This window comes from Ictidomys tridecemlineatus, chromosome 4 (assembly GCF_052094955.1).
Source record: "Ictidomys tridecemlineatus isolate mIctTri1 chromosome 4, mIctTri1.hap1, whole genome shotgun sequence".
NCBI classification, from domain to species: Eukaryota; Metazoa; Chordata; class Mammalia; order Rodentia; family Sciuridae; genus Ictidomys; species Ictidomys tridecemlineatus.
The window spans coordinates 191,363,907-191,389,041 of NC_135480.1; the positions used below are offsets into that span (position 1 = coordinate 191,363,907).

A 25,135-nucleotide genomic window follows, 5' to 3' on the forward strand; every position below is an offset into this window, starting at 1 on the left:
TGAGGTCGGCTGACTCACCCAAGGTCATGGAGCAAGGGAGAATGTAGCTTAGCCAATTTTCTTGCTACAGTTCTTAGCTTCTTATGTTATTGATTCTAGACCAAATTGGTGAGAAAACCAATCTGATGAGTGATAGACTATTTGACATTTTCAAGCACAAAGAACAAGTCAAACAAAAAGCTGTTCTCTGAACCGGGTGGTTTCTGAGTTTTATGTGTGATAATGGTAATGCTATTGATGTTGTTTATCAGGCCCTGGCTAAATGCTTTCGATCTTTTGGCTCCTACAGCCCTCCCCCACTCAGGTAGTAGGTGCGAGGGTTCTCCCTGTTACTCAGGAAGACTTGGGCTCAGCAGGCGGGGACACCACTCAGGGTCAGTGTAGAGGGGAGGACCTGCCTTTCCCCGTGGCCTTCTTGATTGGCATGGCTGCCTTCATTCCTGACTCTATAGGCACAAGTTGCCTGGATGGAACCCGCATCGTATTTCATTACATTTGGAGTGGACAGTGGTCTTGTGAAAGACCTTGGATATGCTCTAAGAATAAGCACGTTTCCCTCGAATCTCACCTGCTAGACTAGTGGGTGTGTTAACAGCATGCATTAATTCTAATTTTTAAAATTCTTGAAATTCTTCAATTCTTCAAAGTACATTTTAATTGTTTTCATTTTGGTAAAGTATAGATAGTATGAAGTGCACCGTCTTAATCATTTTGAGTATACAGCTCAGTGGCTTTGATTATGTTCACGGTGTTAGCACCACCACCTCCAGAGCACCCTCGGCCCCCCATGCTGAAGCTCCACACCCGTAACACTTGCCCCTCCTCTCCCCGCAGCCCCTGGGGCTGCCCTTCTGCCTTTTCTTGCTGTGAATTGACTGCTCCAGGTGCCTTATGTAGTAGAGACAGCATTTGGACATCAGCGGACCGTGTTTGTCCTTTTGGGTTAAGTCCAATTTTTATAAGCAACCTTTTATACATTAGGAGTGCTTGTATAAAGAGACCTACCAGGTACTCTGTGTGAATTGGAGACTCCTGCTCCATTGGGAAATTTCCCCAGGTCCTCATTTTCCTCTTCTTAAGTGATCACCTTGACCTCACTTACTTTTACAGACTCATGGACATTCGAAATGGGAAGAGTGTGTGAGGAGGGTTGGTAATTTCCTTAGTGCTTTGAGGTTATGTGTCCATTATTATTATTATTAATTATTATTATTATTGCAGAGGATTGACCCCAAGGCCTCACGCATGCTAAGCCCGTGTTCTACCACCCAGCCACGCCCCAGTCCCTGTGCGTTTTATCGTTCACACACATTAGTTACCCCCTTGGAGATGAGGAAGCCCAGCTGCGCCAGCCCCTAGCCAGGGAGCCTTTGAGCTGGGTTCTAGGAGGGGCTAGAGTCTTTGAGAGCCTCGGGTGCCAGCCCCGCCTCTTCTCTCCCAGAGAGCATCACTCCTGGGCTGGGGGCCAGAGGCCCCCCGCTCACCTCCCTCAAGGTGTGTCCCTGTGGCCTCACTCTGCTTCTCTGCCTCTTCCAGGAAATGGCCCGACAGCTGCTGGCAGTGTTTGGTGGCTACTACATCCGACTTTTGGTGACCTCCCAGCTGCCCCAGGGAGTGGGGACACGGCACACAGACTCTCCCAGGATCCCGTGCCCCTGCCAGCTCATAGAAGCCCAGGTCCTGGGCACAGGGTGTTGTCCATTCCTGGCCAGGTGACCTAGGGACAAGATCTTCTTCATCTGCTGTCAGGACTGAGAAGTGGAGGAGGCCTCAACAGCCCAGGATGGCCAGGGGCAAGCCCCTGGTGAGGAGAGAAGCACGGGGGCCGCACCAGACTGGGTCAGTCACACGATGCCAGGCTTGTGCCAGTGTCCCGCACCTCACCGGCGTCCCTTGCTGATCCCTGGCGGGGCTGAAGCCGGTGGTTGTGAGCTGGTCCTGCCCCTGCTGTTCTCTGTGCGGCCTGGAAGTGTGGCCATGGCTGAAGGGCCACCCTCATTCCTTTCACCACCCAAAGAGCCCAGGAGATGTGAAGAGGACCCGTTGGGGAAAGTCTTGTGTCCAGAGCTTGGTCTCATGATGCTCCTCTCCCCAGCCCTCTTGTGTCAGGTGGGGAAACCAAGGCTCAGGGTGGGCACCGCTCTTTGCCTCTGACTCTGAAGTTGTGAGACTGCCTCTCTCCTCCCTGAAGAAGAGAAGCAGCTTCTCCGACTTTCCTCCATTCCTAGGTTTTTCTCCCCATGTTGTCTCCACCACAGTGGCCCCTGGTTTGTGGTCTGCTAGCCTCGGGGCTCAGGACAGAAGCAGGAGTTAAGGGGCCGATGACCCTCCAGCAGGAACGCTGGGAAGGGATGGGTCCTGTGGTGGCAGGACTGGTGTCGCCTGCCCGCCATCGCGGTTCACACTGCAGACATAGCACAGCTGTGTTTTCTGACACTAATGTTGAAATGTGATCAGTCACTTGTGAAATTCTGTGAAGAGTTCCAAGACCTCCGACTGTCCTGCTCCCCCAAATGTTTCAAGACCACTCGTTGCACAGATGCAAGTCCCCAGGCCCTGGCCTAGCATGGAAGGCTCCCAGCCCCCAAGACTCAGCCTTCGACTGTCTCTCAAAACCCTTTTATAAGTTGGAATCCCTTTCTGAACGGTGTACCCATTCCTTTCTGTCTCGTGGACTTGTATTCATGCTTTAAAACCCCGCCTTCCCGATCCCTCCTTCAGGGAGATTAGCAACAAGCCCCATTGATGTCTCCTTTAAATTCTTGACACAGTTGCTGCTTGGGTTGAAGTTTTATGTTGCTGATCTGGTTTTTCTGTGCACATGCCTGTTTTTTCTTGCTAGATTGTAAACTTCTCAGGGTCCCAGATGGCACCTTATACTTTTTTTGTGCATGACTTACACCTGCTAAAGAGAAAAGAAAAAAAAAAAAAGAAAACACAAAACCCTGTGGATTGATTTCTTTGCCGATTCCATATCAGATTCCTCAAATCTCTCTCCAGATTGCTGGGGGCTGAGAACCGGGTCATGATGGACCTGCTTTCTGGTCTTGGTCTTCCTCTTCTAGGTGTTTAACTTTTGGCAAGTTGCTTTCTTTGACTGGTCCTCAGTTTACCCCTCTGTACGGTGGGTGGATTGGATGATTGTTCAGGGCCCTCCCAGGACCAAAGTTTGTTCTGTCTGTTTTGGCTTCATCTACATTCAGAGAAGTCCTGCCACCCTTCATGGCTTTGGCGTGTAGGTTCTGTATCCTGGTGTCCCTCCTCCCTGTCAGGAGGCCTGGATTCTTGTCCCCGATCTGCTGCTTCCTAGCTGTGTGACTTTGGCTAAATCACTTACCCTCTCTTGAGTGTGATTCTACTCCTTCATCAAGTGGATCTGGTGAACCTGAAGTCTAATAATGCAGCTCGCTTGCCACCTGGGAGACAAACCTGTTAGTTTTTTTTCTGTGCTGGAGAAGAGGGGTCAGGTAGGTGCATAGCCCCGCCCCGGGAATGGCTGTGTTAAGTGTCTGTGTTTAGCCGTGTCCCAGGGCAGCTTTGTTCAGTGAAGATGTTTACAAAGGTGATCACTGTCCTTCTGATCTAGTGTCACTCTGGATGTGATCAATAGAAGCCTGTAGTTATCATCCCATCATAAAATCCACGAAGTATAACAACAGAATAAAAACGGGTTTGCTAAATGACAAGACAGCAGTGTCTCAACTTCAGGGTCTGTATCAGGTGGCCTTCCACCTCTCCTCTCTTTAGGGTTCTTGGTGGTCTCACCTGGTGGGTGGGGCATGCCCAGGTGTACATTTCTCCGTCAGAGACACCTGCCCCCTCTTGGTTTCCTCATTTATAAAGCCCTGTGATCTCTGTGTCACTGACTCCTCCGGGTTGCTTTGAAGATCAGCTAACCTGCTAGGAGGGTGCCCCGTCTCCGGGCTCCGTCAGGGGCCTGGTGATGCCGGGAAGGTGTGACATGGTGATGTGGTAGAGAAGCCTCTCACCGCTTGCATTCCAGGGTCACGTCTGTTCCAGTGTCCCGACACTTAGGAACAGTGTCCTTCCTTTGTCGAGGTCATCTCGCTCCTCATCAGCAGGAGAGGGATGGGTCTGCCTGGCAGGTGGTCGTGAGGGTCCATGGTGAAAGATGTTAGCGCTTGCAACCTTGAGTTACCAGCTGGTGGACTCAATAAGCTGTTGCTATTTTTAAAACTCTCACCGTCTTGTATACAGTAGGTGCCTGTTTCTATTTTTGTTGCTGTCTGCTTCAGACTTAATTACTCCAGCACCCTGGTGTCTTTTTATGTGAACAAAGATCCTCGTCAGATTTATGGAACTAAGCCTGGAAGATGGTGCACAGGAGGGGTTCAGAAGCACGCTAGTGACGCTAGTGACTTGGGGCCAGACACCCTCTGTGCAGGCCCCACACCCCCATTTCCTCAGCTCTTGAGAGAGGTGTGTTAACAAGGGGAGTGGGTGGAGGTGCTACAGCGCAGACCTGGTCCCTGCTGTGTCCATAGTAAACGCTCAGCCAAAGGCGACTGACTTACTATTGATTTATTTGTTTTGTGGATGGAACCCAGGCCTCAAGCATGTCAAGCACTTGCTCTGCCACTGAGCAACGCCCCAGCCTCCGTGGGGGCCTTTCCTCAATGGCTGCTGGATCTTTCTTGTGTATGTAGCACAAACTTTTAATTATGTTTCTCAAATCTGTATCCTTTTTTTTTTTTTTTCCTTTTGGTGGTACTGGGGATCGAACCCAGGGCCTCTTGGTTCCTAGGCAAATACTCCACCTCTGTGCCACACCCCAACTCCTCAACTCTGCCTCCTTACTGATTTTGGTTTGTTGTATCAATGATCCAGAGAGGGGAAATCTTCAATTATTTTTTGTTTCCTTTTATTTCTGACAAGTTGTTTTTAAACCATGTATTTAAAAAAATTGAGATATAACTTATATACCAAGGAGTGCAGTTGAGTGGTTTTTAGTGTGTGTTGAAGGCTGCATAGCCCCCACTGCTGTTTAATTCTAGAGGATTTTCATTGCCCCTCCTTCCAGAAAAATCCTGAATACCTCCCATACCCACTAGCACTCCCGGCTTCCCTTTTCCTTAGCCTCTGGCATCCACTAGTATACTTTCCTGTCCACAGATTTTCCCATGTGGACATTTTGGGTAAATGTTTATTTGTATGAAAGGCCTGTGTTTCTGGCTCTCTTCATGGTTTTAAGGACATCCATGTTGTACGTATCACTACTTGGTTCCTTTTTATGGCTGAGTAATAGTCCATCACGTGGGCACACCACATGGACACACCACAATCCGCTGACTAATTGGGTTGTTGGTACTTTTTGGCTATTGTGAATAATGCTGCAAAGAAAGCTTGCATACAGATTTTGTATGAACATATTTGATAACATGTTTGGTGCTGTTGTCAAGTTTTGCTCTGTTGTTACATGGTTACAAATTGAGAATCATCCCCCATAACTTGGGGATGAGTTGACTTTTATCTTTGTGAAACTTCCCCCTTCATCCCTAGTAGAGTTTCTGCCTTAAGATCTACTTTGCATTGCATGGTAGATCAGTTTTCTTTTTTCTTTCTCTTTTGGAATGATTTAACGTTTTTAGAGGGATTTCACAGCAAAGGAAGGTAAGAGATTTCCATGTACTCCCCAGCCCCACACCCGTTTAGCTTCTCCATGATCAGCACCCCCTGCCAGTGATGCATGATATTGAATTTGATGAACCCACATCGACACAGCGTAATCACCCAAAGTCTGTGGTTAGCTTTAGAGTTCACTCTTGGTGGTGCACATTCTGTGGGTTTGGACAAGTGTATGGTGACATGTACCCACTGCAGTAGAAGAGGCTTTTCACTGCCCTAAAACCCCTCTGTGCTCTGCCTGTCCATCCCTTCTACCTCCTCACATCCCTCACCCAGTCGTTTTTCCCATCTCCACGGTTTTGCTTTTCTGGAATGTTCTACAGTGTGGAGTCTTTTCAGATTGGCTTCGTTCACTTGGTAATATTCATTTAAGGTTCCTTCATGTCTCCTCAAGCCTTGATAACGCATTCTCTTTACCAGAGAATAATATTCCATTTTCTGGATGTACCTCAGTTTATCTATCCCTTTACTTACCAAAGGATGTCTTGGTTGCTCCCAAGTATTGGCAATTATGAAGAAGGCCATTACCAACATCCCTGGGTGGTTTTCACTGCACACCCCACAGGAGCATGATTGTTGATTGCATAATAAGAGTATGTTGAGTTTTGTAAGAAACTGCAAATCAAACAGTCCTCCAAAGTGGGCGAAGCATTTTGCAATCCTTCAGTAATGAACAAGGGTTCTTGATGCTCCACATCTGGGACAGCATTTGATGATGTCAGTCTCCTGAATATTCTGAACTTTGACCATTTTTTTGTATGGTGCTGGGGATTATAACCCAGGGCCTTGTGCATGCAAGACAAGGACTCCACCAACTGAGCATTCCCAGCCCATGGCCATTTTAATAGGTGTGTAACCATATCTTATTGTTCCATCTCCATTTTGGCATATGATGTAGAGCATCCTTTCTTCTGCTTATTTTCTATCTATAGATCTACTTGGGTGGAGGGCCTGTTAAGATCTTTGGCCCATTTTATTAAGGGTGGTTTGTTTCATTATTGTTGAATTTTAATAATTTGTGTATTTTGGATAATAGTCCTTTATTGGATGTATCTTTTGCAAATAGTTTCTCCTAGTTTGTAGCTTATATCTCACCCTTGCTATAATTACTCAGTTGTTCTAGGAGTCTCTACATTGATGATCATGCCATCTGCAAACAGTTATATTTCCTCTTATTATGCATACCTCTCATTTCCTTTTCTTGTATTATTGCATTGGCTAGGACTTCTAGTATGAAGTTGAAAGTAACAGTGAGAGGGAACATCCTTGCCCTATTTTTTTTTTTTTTTGAGAGAGAGAGAGAGAGAGAGGGAGGGAGAATTTTTTTTAATATATATTTTTCAGTTTTTGGCGGACACAACATCTTTGTTCGTATGTGGTGCTGAGGATCGAACTCAGGCCGCACGCATGCCAGGCAAGCACGCTACCACTTGAGCCACATCCCCAGCTCCCTTGCCCTATTTTTGATCTTAGTGGTCAAGTTTCTAGTTTCTCAGTTCTAAGTATATTGTTAGCTGTGTTCTTTTAAAAATTTTTTTTTTTATCAAGTTGAGGAAGTTTTCTATTTCTAGTTTACTGAGAGGATTAGCTTTCTGTTGAGTACTGACTACATAATACACCTTTGTTCATCTTTTTACATTAAATTGTCTGCATTCTTATATTTAAGGTGTCACCCTTATAGGCACATAGGATTTTCTTTTATGGAATTGTTTTTATTTATTTATTTTCTCACAGTGCTGGGGATTGAACCCATGGCTTTTGTGCACGTTATGCGTGTGCTCTGCTACTGAGCTACACCCCAGCCCTGAGTCTTTTTTTTTTTTTTTTTTTTGAGTATTTGCTATGCTATGTCTAAAGGAGTTACTAATTTGGGCTTAAATAATACCGTCTTACCCTCTACTTTCTATTGATTTCTGCTTTTAGTTTTTCTCTCTTGCTGACTTTTGGATTCAGATTTTTGAAACAGTTGTATTTCCTCTTGTTTGTCTATTTGTTTTAGGTGATTGGTCCTGCGTCAGCCTATGAGGTGTATGCTTCTTTCAGTGGTCACCCTAGATGACAACACCCTCCCTGATTGCTTGGCGTCATTGTACATGAGGACTCCCAGCACTTCCTGGACAGAGGCCAGCCTATTCATCTTCCTGCCCGCAATGCTGTTCTTTAACAGCTTCTAGTTCTTTCTGTATTGGAAATGACAACAGACATTGCTGTTAATTCTTTTCGCAGCGACTGTTCATTAAGCTCATTATCCATGTGTCTCTATTACTGTTACCTTTTAAAATTACTATTTGTTTATTTCTATACTTTCATGATCAGTCTTACATTCGTCTCTTTCTCATTCTCCTGGAATTAACTACAGAGCTTTTCTTGAGTATGGTATGGTGTTTCGTATAGTATATTTAGAAATAGCTTTAGTATTTTCCTCCTGGTATAGATCTTACAGTGACAATTCAGTTTTTGTTTGAAAAGTCTCTATTTTTTTATTTTTGAAAGATAGTTTTGGTAAGTAAAATTTTGGTAAGTAAAAAATTCTTCAAGGATTCTGAGTCTTTTGGTAGATAAAGAATTCTCTAAGACTATTCTTTTTAAATTTTGAAATAGGGTCTCTCACCAAGTTGCAGAGGCTGGCCTCAAACTTGAGATCCTCTTGCCCCAGCCTCCTGAGTTGCTAGAATTATAGGTGAGCAGGACCACACCTAGTTTAAGACTACTTTTTCTAATTTCCATTCTTTTGTTTGGCTCCTGTGATTTATTTTCTTTTCCGTTGATATTGCCTTTATTTGTATTTAATTGGTTGTTAATTCTGTGATTTTTTTATGTGATACTGAGCAGTGAACCAGTAGTGCTCTACTACTGAGCTATGTTCCCAGCCTGTTTTTTTTTTAATTTTAATGTTTCTTTAATATATATTTTTATGTAAATTTAAAAAATTTATATATGATAGCAGAATGCATTATACTTATTACACATATAGGCACAATTTTTCATATCTCTGTTTATATATAAATATATTCACACCAATTCATGTCTTCATATATGTACTTTGGATAGTAATGTCCATCACATTCCACCATCATTAATTACCCCATGCTCCCTCCCATCCCCTCCCACCCCTCCGCCCTATCTAGAGTTCATCTATTCCTCCCATGCTCCCTCTCCCTACCTCACTATGAATCAGCCTCCTTATACCAAAGAAAACATTTGACATTTGTTTTTTTGAGATTGGCTAACTTCACTTAGCATTATCTTCTCTAACTCCATCCATTTACCTGCAAATACCATGATTTTATCAGTTTTTGTTTGAAAAGTCTCTATTTTTTTAATTTTTGAAAGATATTTTTGTTGCTGAGTAATATTGCATTGTGTATATATGCCACATTTAAAAAAAATCCATTCATCTGTTGAAGGTCATCTGGGTTGGTTCCACAGTTTAGCTATTGTGAATTGTGCTGCTATAACAATTGATGTGGATGTGTCCCTGTAGTATGCTGTTTTTAAGTCCTTTGGGTATAGACCGAGGAGAGGGACAGCTTGTCCCCAACCCATTTAATTTTTTGTTTTTATAAAGGGCCAGACTAAGTTTGCCCAGGCTGGCCTTGAATTTGTGGTCCTCCTGCCTCATTCTCCTGAGTTGCTGGGACTATAGATAGGCATGTGTCACCATGCCCAGCCTCGTCAACTGAATTCTTAACATCCTCTATTGTAGTATTCAATTCTATAATTTTAATTTGAATTTTAAAATAGTTTCATTTTCAGATGAAATTATCCATATCTTCATCTATTTTCTTCAATATTTAATTGTACTCATTTAAAAGCTCTTATCTTCTGTGTCCAATATCTGATTACTTTGCAGATTTTTTTTTTTTAATTTAAGTCACTTTAATATGCCTTTTTTTCTATTGCTTTAAGTCAGTTGCTCTTATCTTTTGACATTCCTGGTAAGTTTTGATTGAATGATAGACATTTTAAATGAAAAATTAACGCAATATTCAAGGGTTTTGAACTTACTTTAGAGAGGATTTACTGCTGTTTCTGGGAAAAGTCGGGTTGAGATAAATTTGCTCCTGGCGGGGTGGGGGGGTGTTCCCATCCCCTATCTGCACCTGAGATCCAGGCCTTGAATGTTCTAGAAACATGCCCACTCAGGGGCACTCCCCCATTGGTGGAGGACACTAGGAGAAGTTGGTAGTTGCAGAGTGCTGCTGGTCTCCACTTACCTTAGGATACCTGTGCTGCAAAAGCTGCCTCCACTACAGGAGCCAGGCACTGGGGAATCTGTCTGCAGAAGCCTGCTAAAGTGAGTGCCTCAGACCCAACACTCTACTGGCCAAGTTGGACATAGCACTTCCTACCAAGGAAAAGTAAAGGGCCCAGCTCCATTTCTGAAGAGCAGGCAATGAACAGTCAATATGAGGCCAAGAGTAACAACTGAATTTCATTCCACAATTACTTGGGGACAGCCTAGCTTTGTGGTTTAAGAGTGTGAACTACAGAGTCAGGTTTCCTGAGTTCAAGTCCCAATCTGCCACATCTTAGTGTAAATCCTAAAAGATTTATGTAAACCTCTATGAGTCTCAGTTTTTTAATCTGTAAAAACAGGGCAGTAGTTGTACTAACCTCTTTGGTTTATTGTACTGCCTGGCTTGATATTTATGAAGCACTTTGAAGAGGATCTGGCACTGAGTAAGCAAGGTACCATACTTTACAAGTTGCTCTTCTCATTATTCTACTCAAATCCATCCTTCACATTGCAGCCAGGATGGGCCTCCCATAGAAGGTATGAATTTTACCCACAGTATTGCCACATAGACAACATAGTTCTTTTCCCCTCCTTTTTGGAGTGGGTAGGCACAGGGACTGCTAATATGTTATTTTCCAACTCCCCTTGTTTATGATATTCTGAAAGTCTGTATCCCCTAAAATTCATTTTGAAATTATAATTCCTTTGGGAGGTGACTATGTTATGAGCCCAGGGCCATCAGAATTAGTGTTAGTACCTTTATAACAGAGACCCAAGAGCGACTCCTTTCCCCTTCCACCACATGAGGACACAGCGAGAAGATGCTCTCCATGAGGAAATGTGTCCTGATGAGACACTGAATCTGTTGGTGACCGAAATGTTTACTTGCAAGAGATGCCAGGGTCAACTAGCTCCATGTTTTTGGGGATCTCAAAAGCAGCCTGGGAAAGGGGGAAAGAGAAAGGGACAGATCTTCTGATGCGACCAAGGACTTTAATTGGAGGCAGATCCTCCCTCCGTGACTATTCCAGGAATTGGAATGACTGTCAGGTGACACAGAGATGGCTCAGACATCTTCTCCTCCTGCAGGGGAGTTTCTGAATCAGTCTTCATGACTCGTGCCCACTGCCTTCCTCTTCATGGAGACCCTCCATTAGCTGTGCAGCTTAGAGACCCATGTTCCTAAATGCTCAGGGTCTTGCAGGGTTGCACTTCTTGACTATTACCCGTTTGCTGCAGGATTGATGTGAACGTCTCTTCTGATAATCACTTTGGTAAGAATTTACTCTCAGATCTGAAAGAATGAAAGAAAAATATTATCTTGGATAAAGGCTTTGAGGGGACATATGAATGAATGGTCTTAATTTTATCCTACATTGGGATTCTTCAAATTCTTCCTTGCGTTAAAAGAAAATTGTTTGAGCTAAGAATGACTCCAAATTGTGTTAAACAATTGAGATTTGAGAGTTTGCTTGTTATTTCAACCTAACGTGGCTGATCCTGACTCACACACACACAGAACATAGTCTAGGCCTTTATATCCATTACATCATTTAATACTTCCGAGAGCCTGCAAAGTAGGTAATATGTTATTGCTATTCCTATTTTGCTGAGAAAGAGGGAGGGTCAGTGTGGTATTCAAGCTTAGTAACTAGCCAAGGAAAAATTTAAACTGCCATATATGAGTAAAGACAGTGATCTTAACTAGTACCCAATAACTAATATCTAACAATGAATGTAGTTTTTGGCTGTCTTGTTATAGGTTTGGGTAACTCTTCCACTTCCACACCCCCAAAGGATGAAAGAAACCAGTGTGTCCCAGAAGGTGAGGGCTGGGAGAACAGAGCCGTGAGAAGGAAGAACTTGGGTGTTCTTGCCAACTGTCCCACACTGAGGTCTGCCACCTACTTAAGGACGGTGGATGACACTGTTGGGACATTCTTGGCTTGTGGGAGACAACAACAGTGCTGGAAGTTCCGTTACTGTCCTTGCAGCAGCAACAGAAGATCTTGGCTGCCATGTTTTGGGAAGAGGAAAGGACACTGGGTGTCTGACTCTGCAGCCCCAATCCCAGAAGCCCATTATTATTTAAGCAGTGGGTCATACTGAACCCCCACCCCAACCCTCTGTAGCTCCCCGTGACTGGCAGGTCCAAGCCCACTGCCTGGACCTGCCTCTCTGGGGGCCAGTCCTTCCTCTACTAGCTAAAATGTTCTACCTGTGGGAAGTACTTGGAACTTCTGCTCTGCCGGTCTCTACCTACAGGGGTGCCATCTTGAATCAGCAGATCTTGGGGGGTCTGGTACAGTTCTCTGCACAGGGCTCTTTCCTAAATGAACATAAGACTGGCGGAAAAATGTCTGACCCTTCTTTGTTGAGCCCTGTGGTAGCAGAAGGAGCACGTGGAGCAGCACACACAGGCAAGCTTGCCTTCTGCTTTCTAGGTGAGTGCTCTGGATGGGCCTGTAATTTCTTTGGATCCCCCTTTCTTATTTGGAAAATGGAGAGAGTAGTGCCACTTCACATGAAGCTGTGTCTGTAACCAGCCTCGGTGCTGGCTGGTGCTCAGAGCACTCAATCTGCTCCTTGTCTCTCCATTCCTTCTTCATATGGCTTATGGGCTCCAGTTTCTTCCAGCTGGGCCCAGTTCCATGGGGGGGGGTGATTATGAAGTTCAGCTTTGCTGGTTTAACTCCTGGCCCCACCACTAACTCACTGCGTGACTTTGCATGGCCCAGGTGTCTTTGGACTTAGGCTCGCCATCTGTGAGAGGTCCTTGGACTGCATTGTCTTTCCAAGGATCCTTCCAGCTCTAATGACCAAGGTTGTAAGTCCATCTTATTCCCAACCTCTTTCAGTCTCTTCTAGGCCCTGACCATCTCCTCTTTCTGCCCTTTTTTATGTGGCCAAAATCTCACCATGAAAATTTCCATCATGATGGTCGTAAGTCGATCCCAGCCCTCGGGTTCACTCCCTGGCCGGCCTCCTTGGACTCTGACTTCCCATCCCTCCAGTCTTGTCCCAGCCCTCATCTCTCTTTCCCCTGGACTATTGCCTAAACTAGAGTTCTGCTTCTCCCACCTGGTCTTCCTTAAGTGTGTCCGTTGGAATGCGTCACCTCTTCCCAAAGCAAATTGGCTTCCCATATTGTGTGGAGTAAGAGCCCTTCCCTGGGCCTCCCCTGACAGCTCACAGCCTAGCCCTGACTCCGAGCAGTCCCCCCGGGCTCTCTTTCCACTCCCCCTTTCCTCTACTTCAGCGGCACCAGACACGACTTCCATAGGAAGTGCTGCTCCTCTAGAAATGCCAGGGCTCCTCCTCAGCCCCCTCCAGCTGTGGGTCACTCTAGTGAGGGCTCCTTGGGCCTGTTGGCCTGACCTCATTCTCCTGTGTATTCTTCCTCTTTAAGTCCCCTTCTATCTCATGGTGTTCCCTGTTCCCCTTCCACACATGGTACTGCTCCGGCCCTTGTTGCACTCTAACATGTTCTAGAACTTACTCATTGACATGTGCCCTGGCTCCCAGAAGGTGCTGTTGGGTCTCCAGCACAGGGTGTAGGGCAGGTGTTCCATAGATACTTATGTGTGAATGAATGAACCAAATCTGTCCCACTTTGGGCCTGGGTACAAGCAGATGATGTCATTAGGGAGTAGCAAGGGGTGAGTGAATCATTTCTGTTCCAAGCAGGTCACAAGCCATAGCACACTGCCAGCTTAACCCACCGGCCAAACAGATGGGTGGCTTTTTGGATGACTAATAGGGTTACTCTAGCTGCCTGTGGGTGGGACCCCTGTCCCCATTTCCAGCCCAAACCTGCTTCTCCTCTGCCCATGGTCCCTATCTGAGGACAGGTCCTACAATTCACTTTATGTCCAGAGCCAGAATGGGGGCGGAACCTGTCCTCCTCTCACGATCCGTCATCCATCTGGCCTTTGACTCTAGCTCCTCCACACCTCCCCCATCACCTGCCCCCATCCCCACTGCCTGCTCTGGCCTCTGGGTCATGACACAGCTTGCCTCTGTTCTGTGGGCTCACTCACAAAAGTCCTGCCACTCTGATTCAGAGACCCTTGGTGGCCCGTGTCCTGCTGCTGCCTGTGGGCTAGCTGTTCCTCTGCCCCTACATTCTTTCCTCCCATCTCCACCCATCATTCCTGATGAGGCTCCAGTGTCACCTCCTCAGGAAGCCCTCTCTTGTGCTGGGACAAATTAGGGATTCTCACCTGTGGTCCCACCATCCCTTCCCTGAATCATGGCCCTTCCTGTTCCTGCACAGAGTTTGCCCAAACATGGCAGGTGCTCAGCAAATATTTATTGAATGGACTGTTTTCACTCTCTGTTTATTTGCCTATGAAAAAAATGTATGATTAAAAAAATTTTTATTTAGCATATATATTCATCACTGTCCATGAATTCAAGCCACCACAGATTGAAAATATTTGAAAAAAATGACTGAACATATACAGGCTTTTTCTTATTATTCCCTCAACAAATAATGGCTTTGGCCCAACATTCACATTCTGTTGGGTATTATAAATAGCCTAGAGATGATTTAAAATTCAGGGGAGAATGCGTGTATGTTACGTGCAAATACTAGGACATTTTCTAGGACTTGAGCATTCATGGATTTTGGTAAAGCCAACCCCACCATGGACGCCTGGGGACAACCACATTTACCAAGGATGCTCTGGTGCCAGGCATCATGTGGGCGCATGGAGGATCCTGCAGTGAGCAAGAGTGACAGTCTTGCTCTCAGGGAGACAGGGATGGGTGCAGGTCCCATTTGGACCCCAGCACAGGGCTTTCCACAGCAGGCGTCCTTTCCTTGTTGAATGACGCAGGAGCCCTCCTGGACGGCGGGACAGCACTGCGCTCAGTTCTCCCCCACTGTCCCTCCCGTGAACATGCTTTTAGCTCTCATAGAAATAGAGACATCCTCTCTCAGGTTCTCCCGAGCTCCCCGAGACCCCAGCCTTAGAAGGGAATGGGAGGAGAAACAGCCTCAGTGTCAAGGACACTGTTGTCCATCAGTCACCTTGGGCCTGTGACATCCTTTAACATCTGGGGGCTCATTTCTTTTATTTCTACTGAACGGTTAACTGGGCCTCAGAAGGGTGACTTGCTCAAGAACCAAGAGGAGCAGCTAGGATTTTCCTAGAGTATTTTTTTCTTCATGCTGGACATGGAACCAGGCCTTGCTGTGCTGGGTGAGCGCTCCGCCCCTGAGCTGCTCCCCCGTGCTGTTAGTGTCCTTTGGTCTGAAGCTGGAGCCTCTGCTATGCCGTCCATTTTTACACCTGCAGGCAATTCCAGCAAGAGATTTCAGAACTGATTTGTTCTCTGAGGGTTTTGGGGGGCGGCCGTTTAAATGGCAAGGCTTCACCTGAAGCTTGGCGGAGATGCGTCACAGTCCAGAGCACACGTATTTCACTTCAGTGGACTTGGGATCCAAATTCTTGCTGCACCTTGCTGTGTAATTTAAGGCAGTTTTACCTCCTTGAAGTTCAGCTTACTTCTCTCTACAAATGGATGGTCAAAATCTACTCCAGAATGTTGCAAGGATTGGATGTCAGAAAGATGGCAAGTGCTTAGCGTGGTGTCTTATGCATAGCACAGTGAGTGCTTAGTAACTCAAAACGTGGTGATATAGGGGACACGTGCAGAGGAGCCAGGGGGCAGTTTCCTGCACTACCAGCACCTGCCTCTAGATGGAAGCAGGAGCCAAAGAAAAGGCCCTGGGGTGTCCCCAGTGGGCTGTGACCTTGGGTCTCTAGTGACCCCCACAGTGTAATATCCAGAATAGGCAAGGTCAATGAGGTCTAGCAGGAAGGCTCCTGGAGCTGGGGTGGAGAGACTGGACCCAGAGACAGAAAGGGGTCAAGGCAACTGAGGGGCTGCATCTGTTTTCTAGTGGTGTGAATAGGCGCCAGGAGAGGTGGGGACATGCCTTCTTCCAGTGCAGAAACGACCCCCCCACTGTGAGGTCTGACCTTGGAGCCTCACTCACCTGCTGCTGGCAGAGTGGACAGGAGGCTGTCTGTGATGTCACAGAGCCGGGAACCAGGGAATGCTGAGCCAGGGGGGTCTGGACTGGACCACAGAGGCGGGAGGAGGAGGGTATCTGCTGAGGCCCTCTCCAGGGGTCCTTCCCGCTGCCCATCATGTCTGTCAGGTTGGCAGTGTGGCCCTGCCTCCTGTGGCTGTCACCCTTCTTGGTTGGAGGGTGGCAAGGGTATTCTTGTCATGGGGTGCCAGAGGCAGGTGGAGCAAGCCTCAGACCCTGTCAAGTTCTGTGCACAAACAAGTCACATGACAGAGCCCAAGAGCCTTCACCCAAGAAGATACGGCAGAGAAGGGGGAGGAATTTGGGACCAATAGTTCCTTATGCCGTGGGTAGATACTGTTACTGAACAGATGAGGCACAGAGAGTATGTTAGGTCTCTTGGCCAAGGTGACACAGTAAGAGGCGAGGCATTTTAGGTCCAGTTTGATACTGTCCAAATGCATTGTGAGTGGGTTGTAATAACTTAGTTCCTTCTCCCATCGGGAGGGAATGCTCGTGTAGAACCTGTTGCTGCTAGCTCCTCCCTTCCTCCTGTCCTGCTCTCTGTGCCCTAGTATAGACACTTGCCCCAGAGCTGGGCAGGAGATTCTCTCCTTGTGATTAGACTGGGCCCACCCTGATAATCAGGGATTATCTCTAGCTCAAGGTCACTGGTTAGCAAACTTGATTGCATCTGCAGCTTTAATCCCCTTTGCTATGTAAAGTACCATGCTCTCAGGTTCCAGGAAGAGGGGGGAGGTATTTTTGAGAGAGAAAGGGCATTTTCTGTCTTTGAACTCTTGTACCCAGAAAATCAGTGTGCAGTGGTGCTGTAATCCCAGCACCTGTAATCCCAGCTACTTGGGAGACTGAGGCAGGAGGATTGCAAGTTCAAGGCCAACCTAGGCAACTTAGTAAGACCCTGTCTCAAAATAAAGTTTAAAAAAGGGCTAGGAATCAGGGAATGCAAATGAAAACTACACTAAGATTTTTGTCTCGCTCCACTCAAAATGGCAATTATCAAGGTCTCAAATAAAAAAAATATTAAAAATGCTGACAAGAATGTGTGGTGAAAGGGGTTCACTCATACATTGTTGGTGGAACTGCAAATCAGTGCAACCACTCTGGAAAGCAGTATGGAGATTCCTTAGAAAACTAGCAATGGAACCACCGTATGACCCAGCTATTCCACTCCTTGGTATTTACCCAAAAGAACTAAGATCAGCATATAATTGTGATATGGCCACTTCCATGTTTATAGCAGCCCAATTCACAATAGCTCAGTTATGGAATTGGCCCAGGTGCCCTTCAATCGATGAATGGATCAAAAAAATGTGGTATGTATGCACAATGGAGTTTTATTAATCCATAAAGAAGAATGGAATTGTGGCGTGTGCTGGTGAAGGGATGGAACTGGAGAGCATCCTGCTGAGTGAAATAGGCCAGACTTAGACAGTCAAGGGTTGAATGTTTCCTCTCATATGTGGAAGCCAGGGCACAGCAAGGGAAAGGAGGCTATGGTGGTGGGGAGGGGAGCAGCCATCATAATGCACAGGGAAGATCAGTGCAGAAGGTGGACCACAGGGGCAGGGAGAGAGGAGGGGACAGGGGAGAGGAAATATGGAATGAATCGAGTTCTGTGCATACATAAATGTAGCACAGGGAATCCCACCTTTATATGTAGAGAGTGCCAGTCAGAAATAAATAAGTAGGAGAGAAAGGAAGATCAGTGGACTCCACGGAGGCGAATGGGGAAGGGAGGGTGGAGGGAAAGAGGGAAAGGGGGAAACGAGGATTGAAATTAAATTTCAAGTGCATATGACTTCAAGTGAATCTGACTCCTGTGTATAACTCTGATTTCTAATAAAAAAAAATTAAGAAGGGCTGGGGATGTAGCTCAGTGGTGGGCCACATGCCTAGCGTGCATGGTGACCTGAGTTCAATCCTCCATACTGCCAAAAAAGAAAAAGAAATTCCCAGTTCAAACATCAAGAAAAAAAGAAGTAACCAAAAGAATGTATAAGAACAGAAATTAATAGAGTATAAACAAGTAGATCTAATTAGTTAAAAAAAATAAAAACAATTAACAAAACAGAAGACTGGAGAAACCCTGCAGCAGATGCGACCCCCACCAAGGGTCTGAACCCACCCATAGCACGTGCAGTTCTTGGATTAGATCCTGGACTAATCGGGGGAAAAAGGGGATATTTGAACACTATCGTATCAATGTTCACTTTACTGCATTTGATAATTGTACTGTACTTCTATAAAAAAGGCCTCCTTGTTTTTAGGAAATACACACTGAAATATTTCAGGGTAAAGGGGTGTGAAGACTCCCCCTCCAGTGATTTGGAAAAAACTGGGAGGCAATGAAGCTCTTGGTGAATCTGGGTGAAGGGGAGACCTGCGTTCTTCCTATGATTCTTGCAACTCTCTGTATGTTTGAAACTATTTCAAAGTTATCCAAAAGGTTGGAAATTTTTTTTTTTTTACATTAGATGTGACAATATATTTAACAATGATGTTATCTATAGGTGACACTCCCTGGCCAGGGGGAGGGAAAAAGAAGAGGGACGTGACATCTAATGCAACCAAGGCCTTTAATTGGTGACAACTTCTCCTCTGTGGCCATGTCAGGGGCTGAAGCTACTTGGTCAGGGGGCCCAGGGGTGACTCAGACATCTTCTCCTCCCCTTCAGGGGAGTTTCCAAATCAGTCTTCATGACTCCTGCCCACTGCCCTCTTCCTCATGGGGACCTTCCAGCAGCTTGGAGACTCTGGGGTGCCCCCGACTAGAATGTTCAGGGTCTCCCGATGAGGCATGACTGGTAGGGCCACTGCTCGTGGCTGTAGCGGTTTAGATTTCTCTTATAAAACCCTTTTTGATGATCTTGTGCATTCAGCTCTGAAAGGAGAGAGGACAACATGGTGAGCGAAGGCCTTTTAGGTGGGCTTGGAGCAACTGTCCTGGTCATTTGCATCCCTCTCTGATCTTTCTTCAGATTCCCGAGTCCCCTGGGAGCCAACGCAGACCCGAGCCTAGGAGCTTCTGGCAGTGGTCTGGGGTTGAACTACCCTGGTGGATCCAGTGACCACAGAGAGTCTTGCTCAGGCAGTGGCATAGAGGGCAGGAGATTTGGGCCCATCCTGCCTTGGATGCTAACATCAGCCCCTGGTGGGCTTGTGGAAAGTCTCTTCTCTTTGGGGGCCTCAGGCCTATTGGGGTGGGGAGGACAGAAAGAGGTTGGGGGAGCTAGTGGGACCCCCAGCTCCTCCCCCTTGATTCAGGTAAAGCAGGTCTCCTTGAGACTTTTATAGGAATTCACCTTGAGTCTGATGTGATGTGGTATGCAAGGAGGTTTGGCTGATAGGGCAGGCTTAATGACGGGGCTGGGTGATTCTCAGCATTTTTTTTTTTTGGTATTGGGGATTGAACCCAGGGGCACTTGACCACTGAGCTGCATCCCCAGTGCCCCAACCCCCTTTTAATGTTTTATTTAATTTTTTTGTAGTTGTAGATGAACAGCATGCCTTTATTTTATTCATTGATTTTTGGATACTGTGGATTGAACTCAAGGGTACTCAGCCACTAAGCCATATCCCAGCCCTATTTTGTATTTTATTTAGAGACAGGGTCTCACTGAATTGCTTAACACCTCTCTTTTGTTGAGGCTGGCTTTGCACCTGCGACCCTCCTGCCTCGGCCACCCCAGCCACTGGGATTACAGGTGTGCACCCCTGTGCCCAGCAATCCTCAGCTCCTGAAGATCTGCCCTGGGGTGGGTGTGCCTTGGTGCACAGGTGCTGCCTAGTGACATGGCTGCATTTCTTCTTTCTGGTTTGTGCCCCTGTCCTAGATTGGACATCTGTCCTTCCATGACCCAGAGGCGGTTGCCCTGACTGAACTGTGCTCCGTCCACAAGCGTTCTCTGACCCTGTTCCCTGCCACACACCTGGCTGGGTTTGGGGGAACAACAGAGCTCCCTTCACTGTGCTCTGAGCCACACTTCCTGGTGGGCGCGGCCACTCTCTTTGCACTCCACTTAGCTGAGGTCAGAAATCTATGGGGCCCGGTCATCAGGACCTCTTTCCCAGAAGTCTGTTAGGACCCCAATTTGGGTCTCACCTTCAAACTCGGTGCTGCTGGAGGAAGATTTCTTCTGTGGATAGAGCAGGAGTTTCCCTAAAGACAAGGATGTGCTCATGCGCTTGGAATTTTGTCTGTTGAGCTCACTCTTCTGAAGCTTCAAATCTGTCAATGACAATTCCACAAGGTCACCTGGGAGGCTCCGAGGAATCATGGAAATGAAGGTATTTGTCCAACTCTGAAGTAGCACGTGGACATGTGGTGGGCATGCTGCAGTGGCCAGTTTCTGTGTCTCCCTCCTCCTTGAGTGCTTCCCCTTGGAAGCATGTGCTCCATTAGAAGTATGTATTCAGGGCTGATATGACAATCACTGAGCCTTTATCACATGATAGAGCTCAGTAGATAGAGTGCGTGCCCGGCATGCACAAGGCCCTGGTTTCAATCCTCAGCACTACACACACACACACACACACACACACACACACACACACACACACAGACAAAATGTATTCATTTAAAACACTAACTTTTTAGCTGGGCATGGTGGTGCCCACCTATAATCTCAGTTATTTGGAAGTTGAAGGAGGTGGATTGCAAGTTTGAGGCCAGCCTGGGCAACTTAGTGAGAAACTATCTCAAAAAAAGAAAAAAAAAAGAAAAAAAAAAAAGAAAAAGAAATTGCCCTCCATTAACATTTTTTCTATTTGTAAAAATGATGCATGACTGTTATAAACAAGTTGGGAAATATTTAATAGTAGGAAGCAAGAAGAAAATGTCCCCAAATGTCTCTCCCCCAGATATTCTTTTTTTTCCCTATGAATGTTGTTACATCACCTACCACATCCTATGTATTACCTATGCACTTTAATTTTTCATAGAATATCTAAAACATTTTTCTCATGTCCCTAAATTTTTAAAAATAATGGCTGTCTAATGTGTTAGGTGATGGATGATTGGAGGTTGATTTAACCAATGTTCTACTGTTGATGTTTAGACTCTTCAAATTTTGCTTTTATAAAGACTTGTACATAAGGTGTGGTCTGTCTTAACTTCTAGAAGTCTAACACAGGATTTTGCCAACAGACTGAGCTCTATTCTGTGTCAGGATGAATTGTACTGCCATTTACTAGCTGCTCACCTTAAACAGATGGCTCTTCCTTTGTTCCTCCTGGCAAAATGGTGTGCTCATTTTGGATAAGAATGTCCACTTCTTAGCATGACTATGCAGAATAAATAATAGTCTTTTACTAGTAGCATGAACCACTGCAGCAGCCGGGGTTTATCAGATTGCAGCTGAATGTCTAGACAGTACTTTGCATGTGATAAAGGCTCAGTGATTGTCATGTTGGGAAAAGGCACCAGCAATATTAAGGTTCTTGATTTTTATTGGGAAGCTATTTCCAAAAGAAGTCTTTAAAAAGCCCTCACTTATGGATTTCTGGCAAAATGAGAACATTTTCTTGCCATTTTACTGTCCCCTCTCCCAGAAAGATGGCCCTGTCCCACCAAGTGCTCATCAGTCTCAGCTTTGCCTGATTTTGATAATGATTTTTTTTTCTGTCCAACATTACTGATTTTGACCCCTTCTCTGCTATGACCTTTTGTCTTAGATCATCAAGATGGATGTGTTATTACAAACTGAAGGCCAAGGGTGCTTTCTCTCTTTCTCTCTGTATCCTTAATATGCTGGTCAAGGAAGTCTTGTGTCCAGATAGCTAAATATGAAAAAGAAATGATTTATGTGTCCTAGGCTTAGCATGAACAAAATATAAACTTCATTTTGTAAATCATTGAGATGTCAAGGCTTATTTGTTTTAACAGCAGAGCCTACCCTAACCTAACTGGTTCCCATATAGTGTCCATTTCTTGAATGCTTGCTTTGTGCCAGGCCTTGTGCTAAGTGCTTATGTATATGCCTCATTTTATCCTCCCAAAGATCCTTAAAAGTAACAATGAATTATAAATGTTCTTATTTTAAGGTGAGAATAATTGAGGTTCAGAGTGGCTAAGTGACTTGCCCAACTTCTGTGGTAAAGCTGAGATTCAAACTAGTGTATACAGACCCAAAAGTAGTGGAAATCTTATCTACTATATTATCTTTAGTCTAGTGTTTCTTGAAGTATAATATACCTACAAATATACCTGGAGATTATGTTAAAATGCAGGTTCTCATTCAGTGTGTAGGACTGGAGCAGGGTCTGAAAATGATCCTAACAAGTCCCTAACAAGGTGATGCTAATATTTCAGGTCCATGGTCCACAAGAATTTAATCTCTCTTGTTTATTGGTTTGGGGACCAATGCACCTAATCTCCATCTCATTTTAGGTTGGAGAAACCATTCAAAAGATGTAGGAAACCCAGGGGCGCCTCAGCAGGAGGGAATGAGCAAGCAGAGGTCTTAGGAGGCCAGGCGCTGCTCTTTTCTGGTACGTACCCACTGTTGATGGCTGATTCTCCTGGGTTTGACTGGGAACCTTAGAGTCATCAGAGGCTTGGGTATCCTCACAATACCTGCAGCATGAACAGAAGATCTTCGAGGCCAAGTTTTGGTGAGTTTCTGTGGAAGCTAAAGGAATGGGGCCATGGGTTCTGGGGTCTGAATTCTACATGCCTATTGGAAATTTACTGTGGTGAAGGTTATATTGGGTCAGCTTCTCTCAAGGCATGATAATCCTCCCCTCTGCCAATCATTGCTAGCCTCCCACAACCTGGAGGTCTCTCCTAAAGTCATCTATCCTATCCCATCCCAAATTTTCTTACCCATGGAAAGGAGTTGGAAGCCTCTATTCTGCCAGCTTTATCTGCAGGATGCCTTGTTGTGTCAGCCGATCTTGAATTAGAGCCCAGTTCCCTGGGCAGGGCTGTTTCCTGGATGAACATAAGACTGTAGCTGAAAAACGCCAGCCCTTGACCTGTGCTCACACTCTAGCTAGGACCCACCACAGCCAAGTGTCAGGTCCTGCAGAAGTGGGCGGAAAATGCTCAGGCTTCAGATAGATTACATTCTTCCCCATTTCTAGACGTATGTTCTGGGGCAGATTTCTTCATAAGCTTCATCACGTGGGAAATGGGAATAACAGTGCCTACTCTGCAGAAGTACAGGGTTAAATATAGGCAAAATGGCTGCCATGCAATAAGTGCCCAATGGACATTCTACTCCATTCCATTCCCTTCTCTTCCCCTCCAGAGCTCATTGCTTCCAAATTATCCCAAATAGTCTAGCTTCTATAGGAACCTGGTAAGGAAGCACATAGTTATGCAGACTTAAATCCTGGTTTTGACACTAATATGCTGCATGGCTTTGGGTAAGTCCATGCTTGTTGCTGTCTCAGGCTCCTCTGCAGAGATAAGAGGAAATTAGGTTAAATGATATCTTCAAGGATCTTTCTAGTGCGGATGGTCTAGAAGTACAAGGTCTTATTTTAGTCCTAAACTCCCTCCTTTGTGTATTAACTTTTCTAAAACTCCAGATGCTTTCTGTTTTTGCTTTTTGTTCTATGGAAAAACTTCCTTTTAGGAAATTCTTTTCATGGTATTGATTAGGTGTCCCTCCCACACCCAGTTCACTGCATGCATTGCTTTTCTCATGGACACCTGCTTCACTTTTTCAGCTGCTGTGCCCTTGTCCAAAGTGCCATCATCCCTTGCCTGAATTATTTCAATAGCCTCCGATCTGGACTCCTGTTTCTTTTACCCTTAGTGATTAATCCAAAAGTTAGGTAGTCCCGTTCAAGTGCATCATGTTGCACTTCTCAAAATTCCCATGGACAGAGAGAAATGGACATGACAGGTGAAGAGATATAGTATCAAGGAAATAAATGAAAACTCTGAACTAGAATCAAACAGAAATTCTAGTTCTTAAAAAAACAGTATCTGAAAGAAAAATGTATTGGGTAACATCAATACCACTCTGGACAGCAGGAAAAAAATGGCGTGTAAACTTGAGAAAAGATCAATAAAAATCACCCAAACTGAAGTACAGAGTGTAATAAGATTTTAAAAGTAGGATAAGGGCAATAGTGACCCAAGAAATATCACAAAGTTACCATACATGGATAACTGGAGTCTCAGAAGGGGTGAGCGTGGCAGCAAAACTTTTTTTTTTTTTAAAGCAAGAATAGTTAAATCTCTTCCAAATTTGATGGAAAACATCAACACAGGTGTTCAGCAAACTCCAAACATGAAAACCATAAAATGACACTTTAGCACATTGTAGTATGAAAGCTAAAAGTGAAAGAGAACACCCTGAATCTTTAAAGCAACTAAAAATGAAAAAGAATTAAAGAAGAAAAATAGGACAAGAATGACACCTGATTTTGTGCCAGAACAATGCAAGCTAGAAGACGATGGAGTAACAACTTTGGAATTCTGAAAGAAAAAAAATTGGAGTACGCCATATTTATTGAAAATATGCTCATTAAAGTGAAATGAAAATATTTTAAAATATAAAGGACTGGGAATTCAGCTCAATGGTTGAGCATCTGCCTAGTGTAGGCAAAGCCCTGGGTCTGATCCCTACACTGCAAGAAAAAAAAGTTAAAAATAAAAAAAAAGAATACAAAAGATGCTTAAAGTTAGAAGGAAAATGCTGTGAAATGGACATATCTACAAATAGGGATGACAATGACAAAATGGTAAACAAATGGGAGTAAATGAAAAAGATATTTTTTTCTCTTAATTCTCCCCCCGACCCCACACAAACTGTCTTTTACTCCTCAGAAGAAAACTCAAAAGTTCTTACCTGGTTCTTGAAGTGCTCTGTACTCTACTCCCCACTGCTATTTCCTTCTCACCCTCAGCTGCTACCATGACGCCACCTGTGATCCTTGCCCTTCCCCCGTGGATCCCATCCCAAGTGCACCAGGCTCCTGGCTGATTTGAACACCCTCTGCCAGCCATGCTGGTCCTTAGGTGGCTATATTCCTGTTTTTACCTTCAAGGTTTTGCTGGAGGGTTACTTTTTCTAATGAAGCTTTCTTTATCCACTGCATTTAAAGTGTCTCCCTTCCCCCGCCCTCACAGGTCTCCTTTCCCACACGCATTTCTGTCATTTTCTAGCACTATCGAATCCTGCTTCCTTTCCTTATGACATCGTAAGCCACAGGGGGTCACACATTTC

The 25,135-nt window shown here is 45.2% G+C and overlaps 2 protein-coding genes across 6 annotated transcripts in view; one reads left to right on the forward strand and one right to left on the reverse strand.

Moving 5' to 3' along the window:
- Positions 1–14,277, forward strand: part of Tmem268 (transmembrane protein 268) — a 34,916-nt gene extending 20,639 nt beyond the window's left edge. For all 5 annotated transcript variants that reach the window (XM_078048055.1, XM_078048056.1, XM_078048054.1 and 2 more), the window contains one exon: positions 1,537–14,277. In XM_078048055.1, coding sequence (XP_077904181.1) covers positions 1,537–1,716 — 180 coding nt within the window. In that variant the 3' untranslated portion in view covers positions 1,717–14,277. The remainder of the gene's footprint in view (positions 1–1,536) is intronic.
- Positions 14,278–18,515: 4,238 nt separating this feature from the next.
- Tex48 (testis expressed 48) lies at positions 18,516–24,825 on the reverse strand. Its single transcript, XM_078044983.1, has 5 exons — positions 24,810–24,825; positions 22,451–22,582; positions 20,056–20,181; positions 19,094–19,145; positions 18,516–18,989 (listed from the first exon to the last, which is right to left on the reverse strand). The coding sequence occupies exons 1-5, from the start codon at positions 24,823–24,825 to the stop codon at positions 18,731–18,733; spliced, it is 585 nt and encodes a 194-aa protein (XP_077901109.1). The 3' UTR covers positions 18,516–18,730.
- Positions 24,826–25,135: the final 310 nt, after the last annotated feature.

Coding starts and splice junctions, on each gene's coding strand:
- Tex48 (XM_078044983.1), bottom strand. Junction 20,182..22,450: donor GAATCAGCCATCAACAGTGG/GTACGTACCAGA, acceptor TGTCATTGACAG/ATTTGAAGCTTCAGAAGAGT. Junction 19,146..20,055: donor CAGCAGCACCGAGTTTGAAG/GTGAGACCCAAA, acceptor CCACCCCAATAG/GCCTGAGGCCCCCAAAGAGA.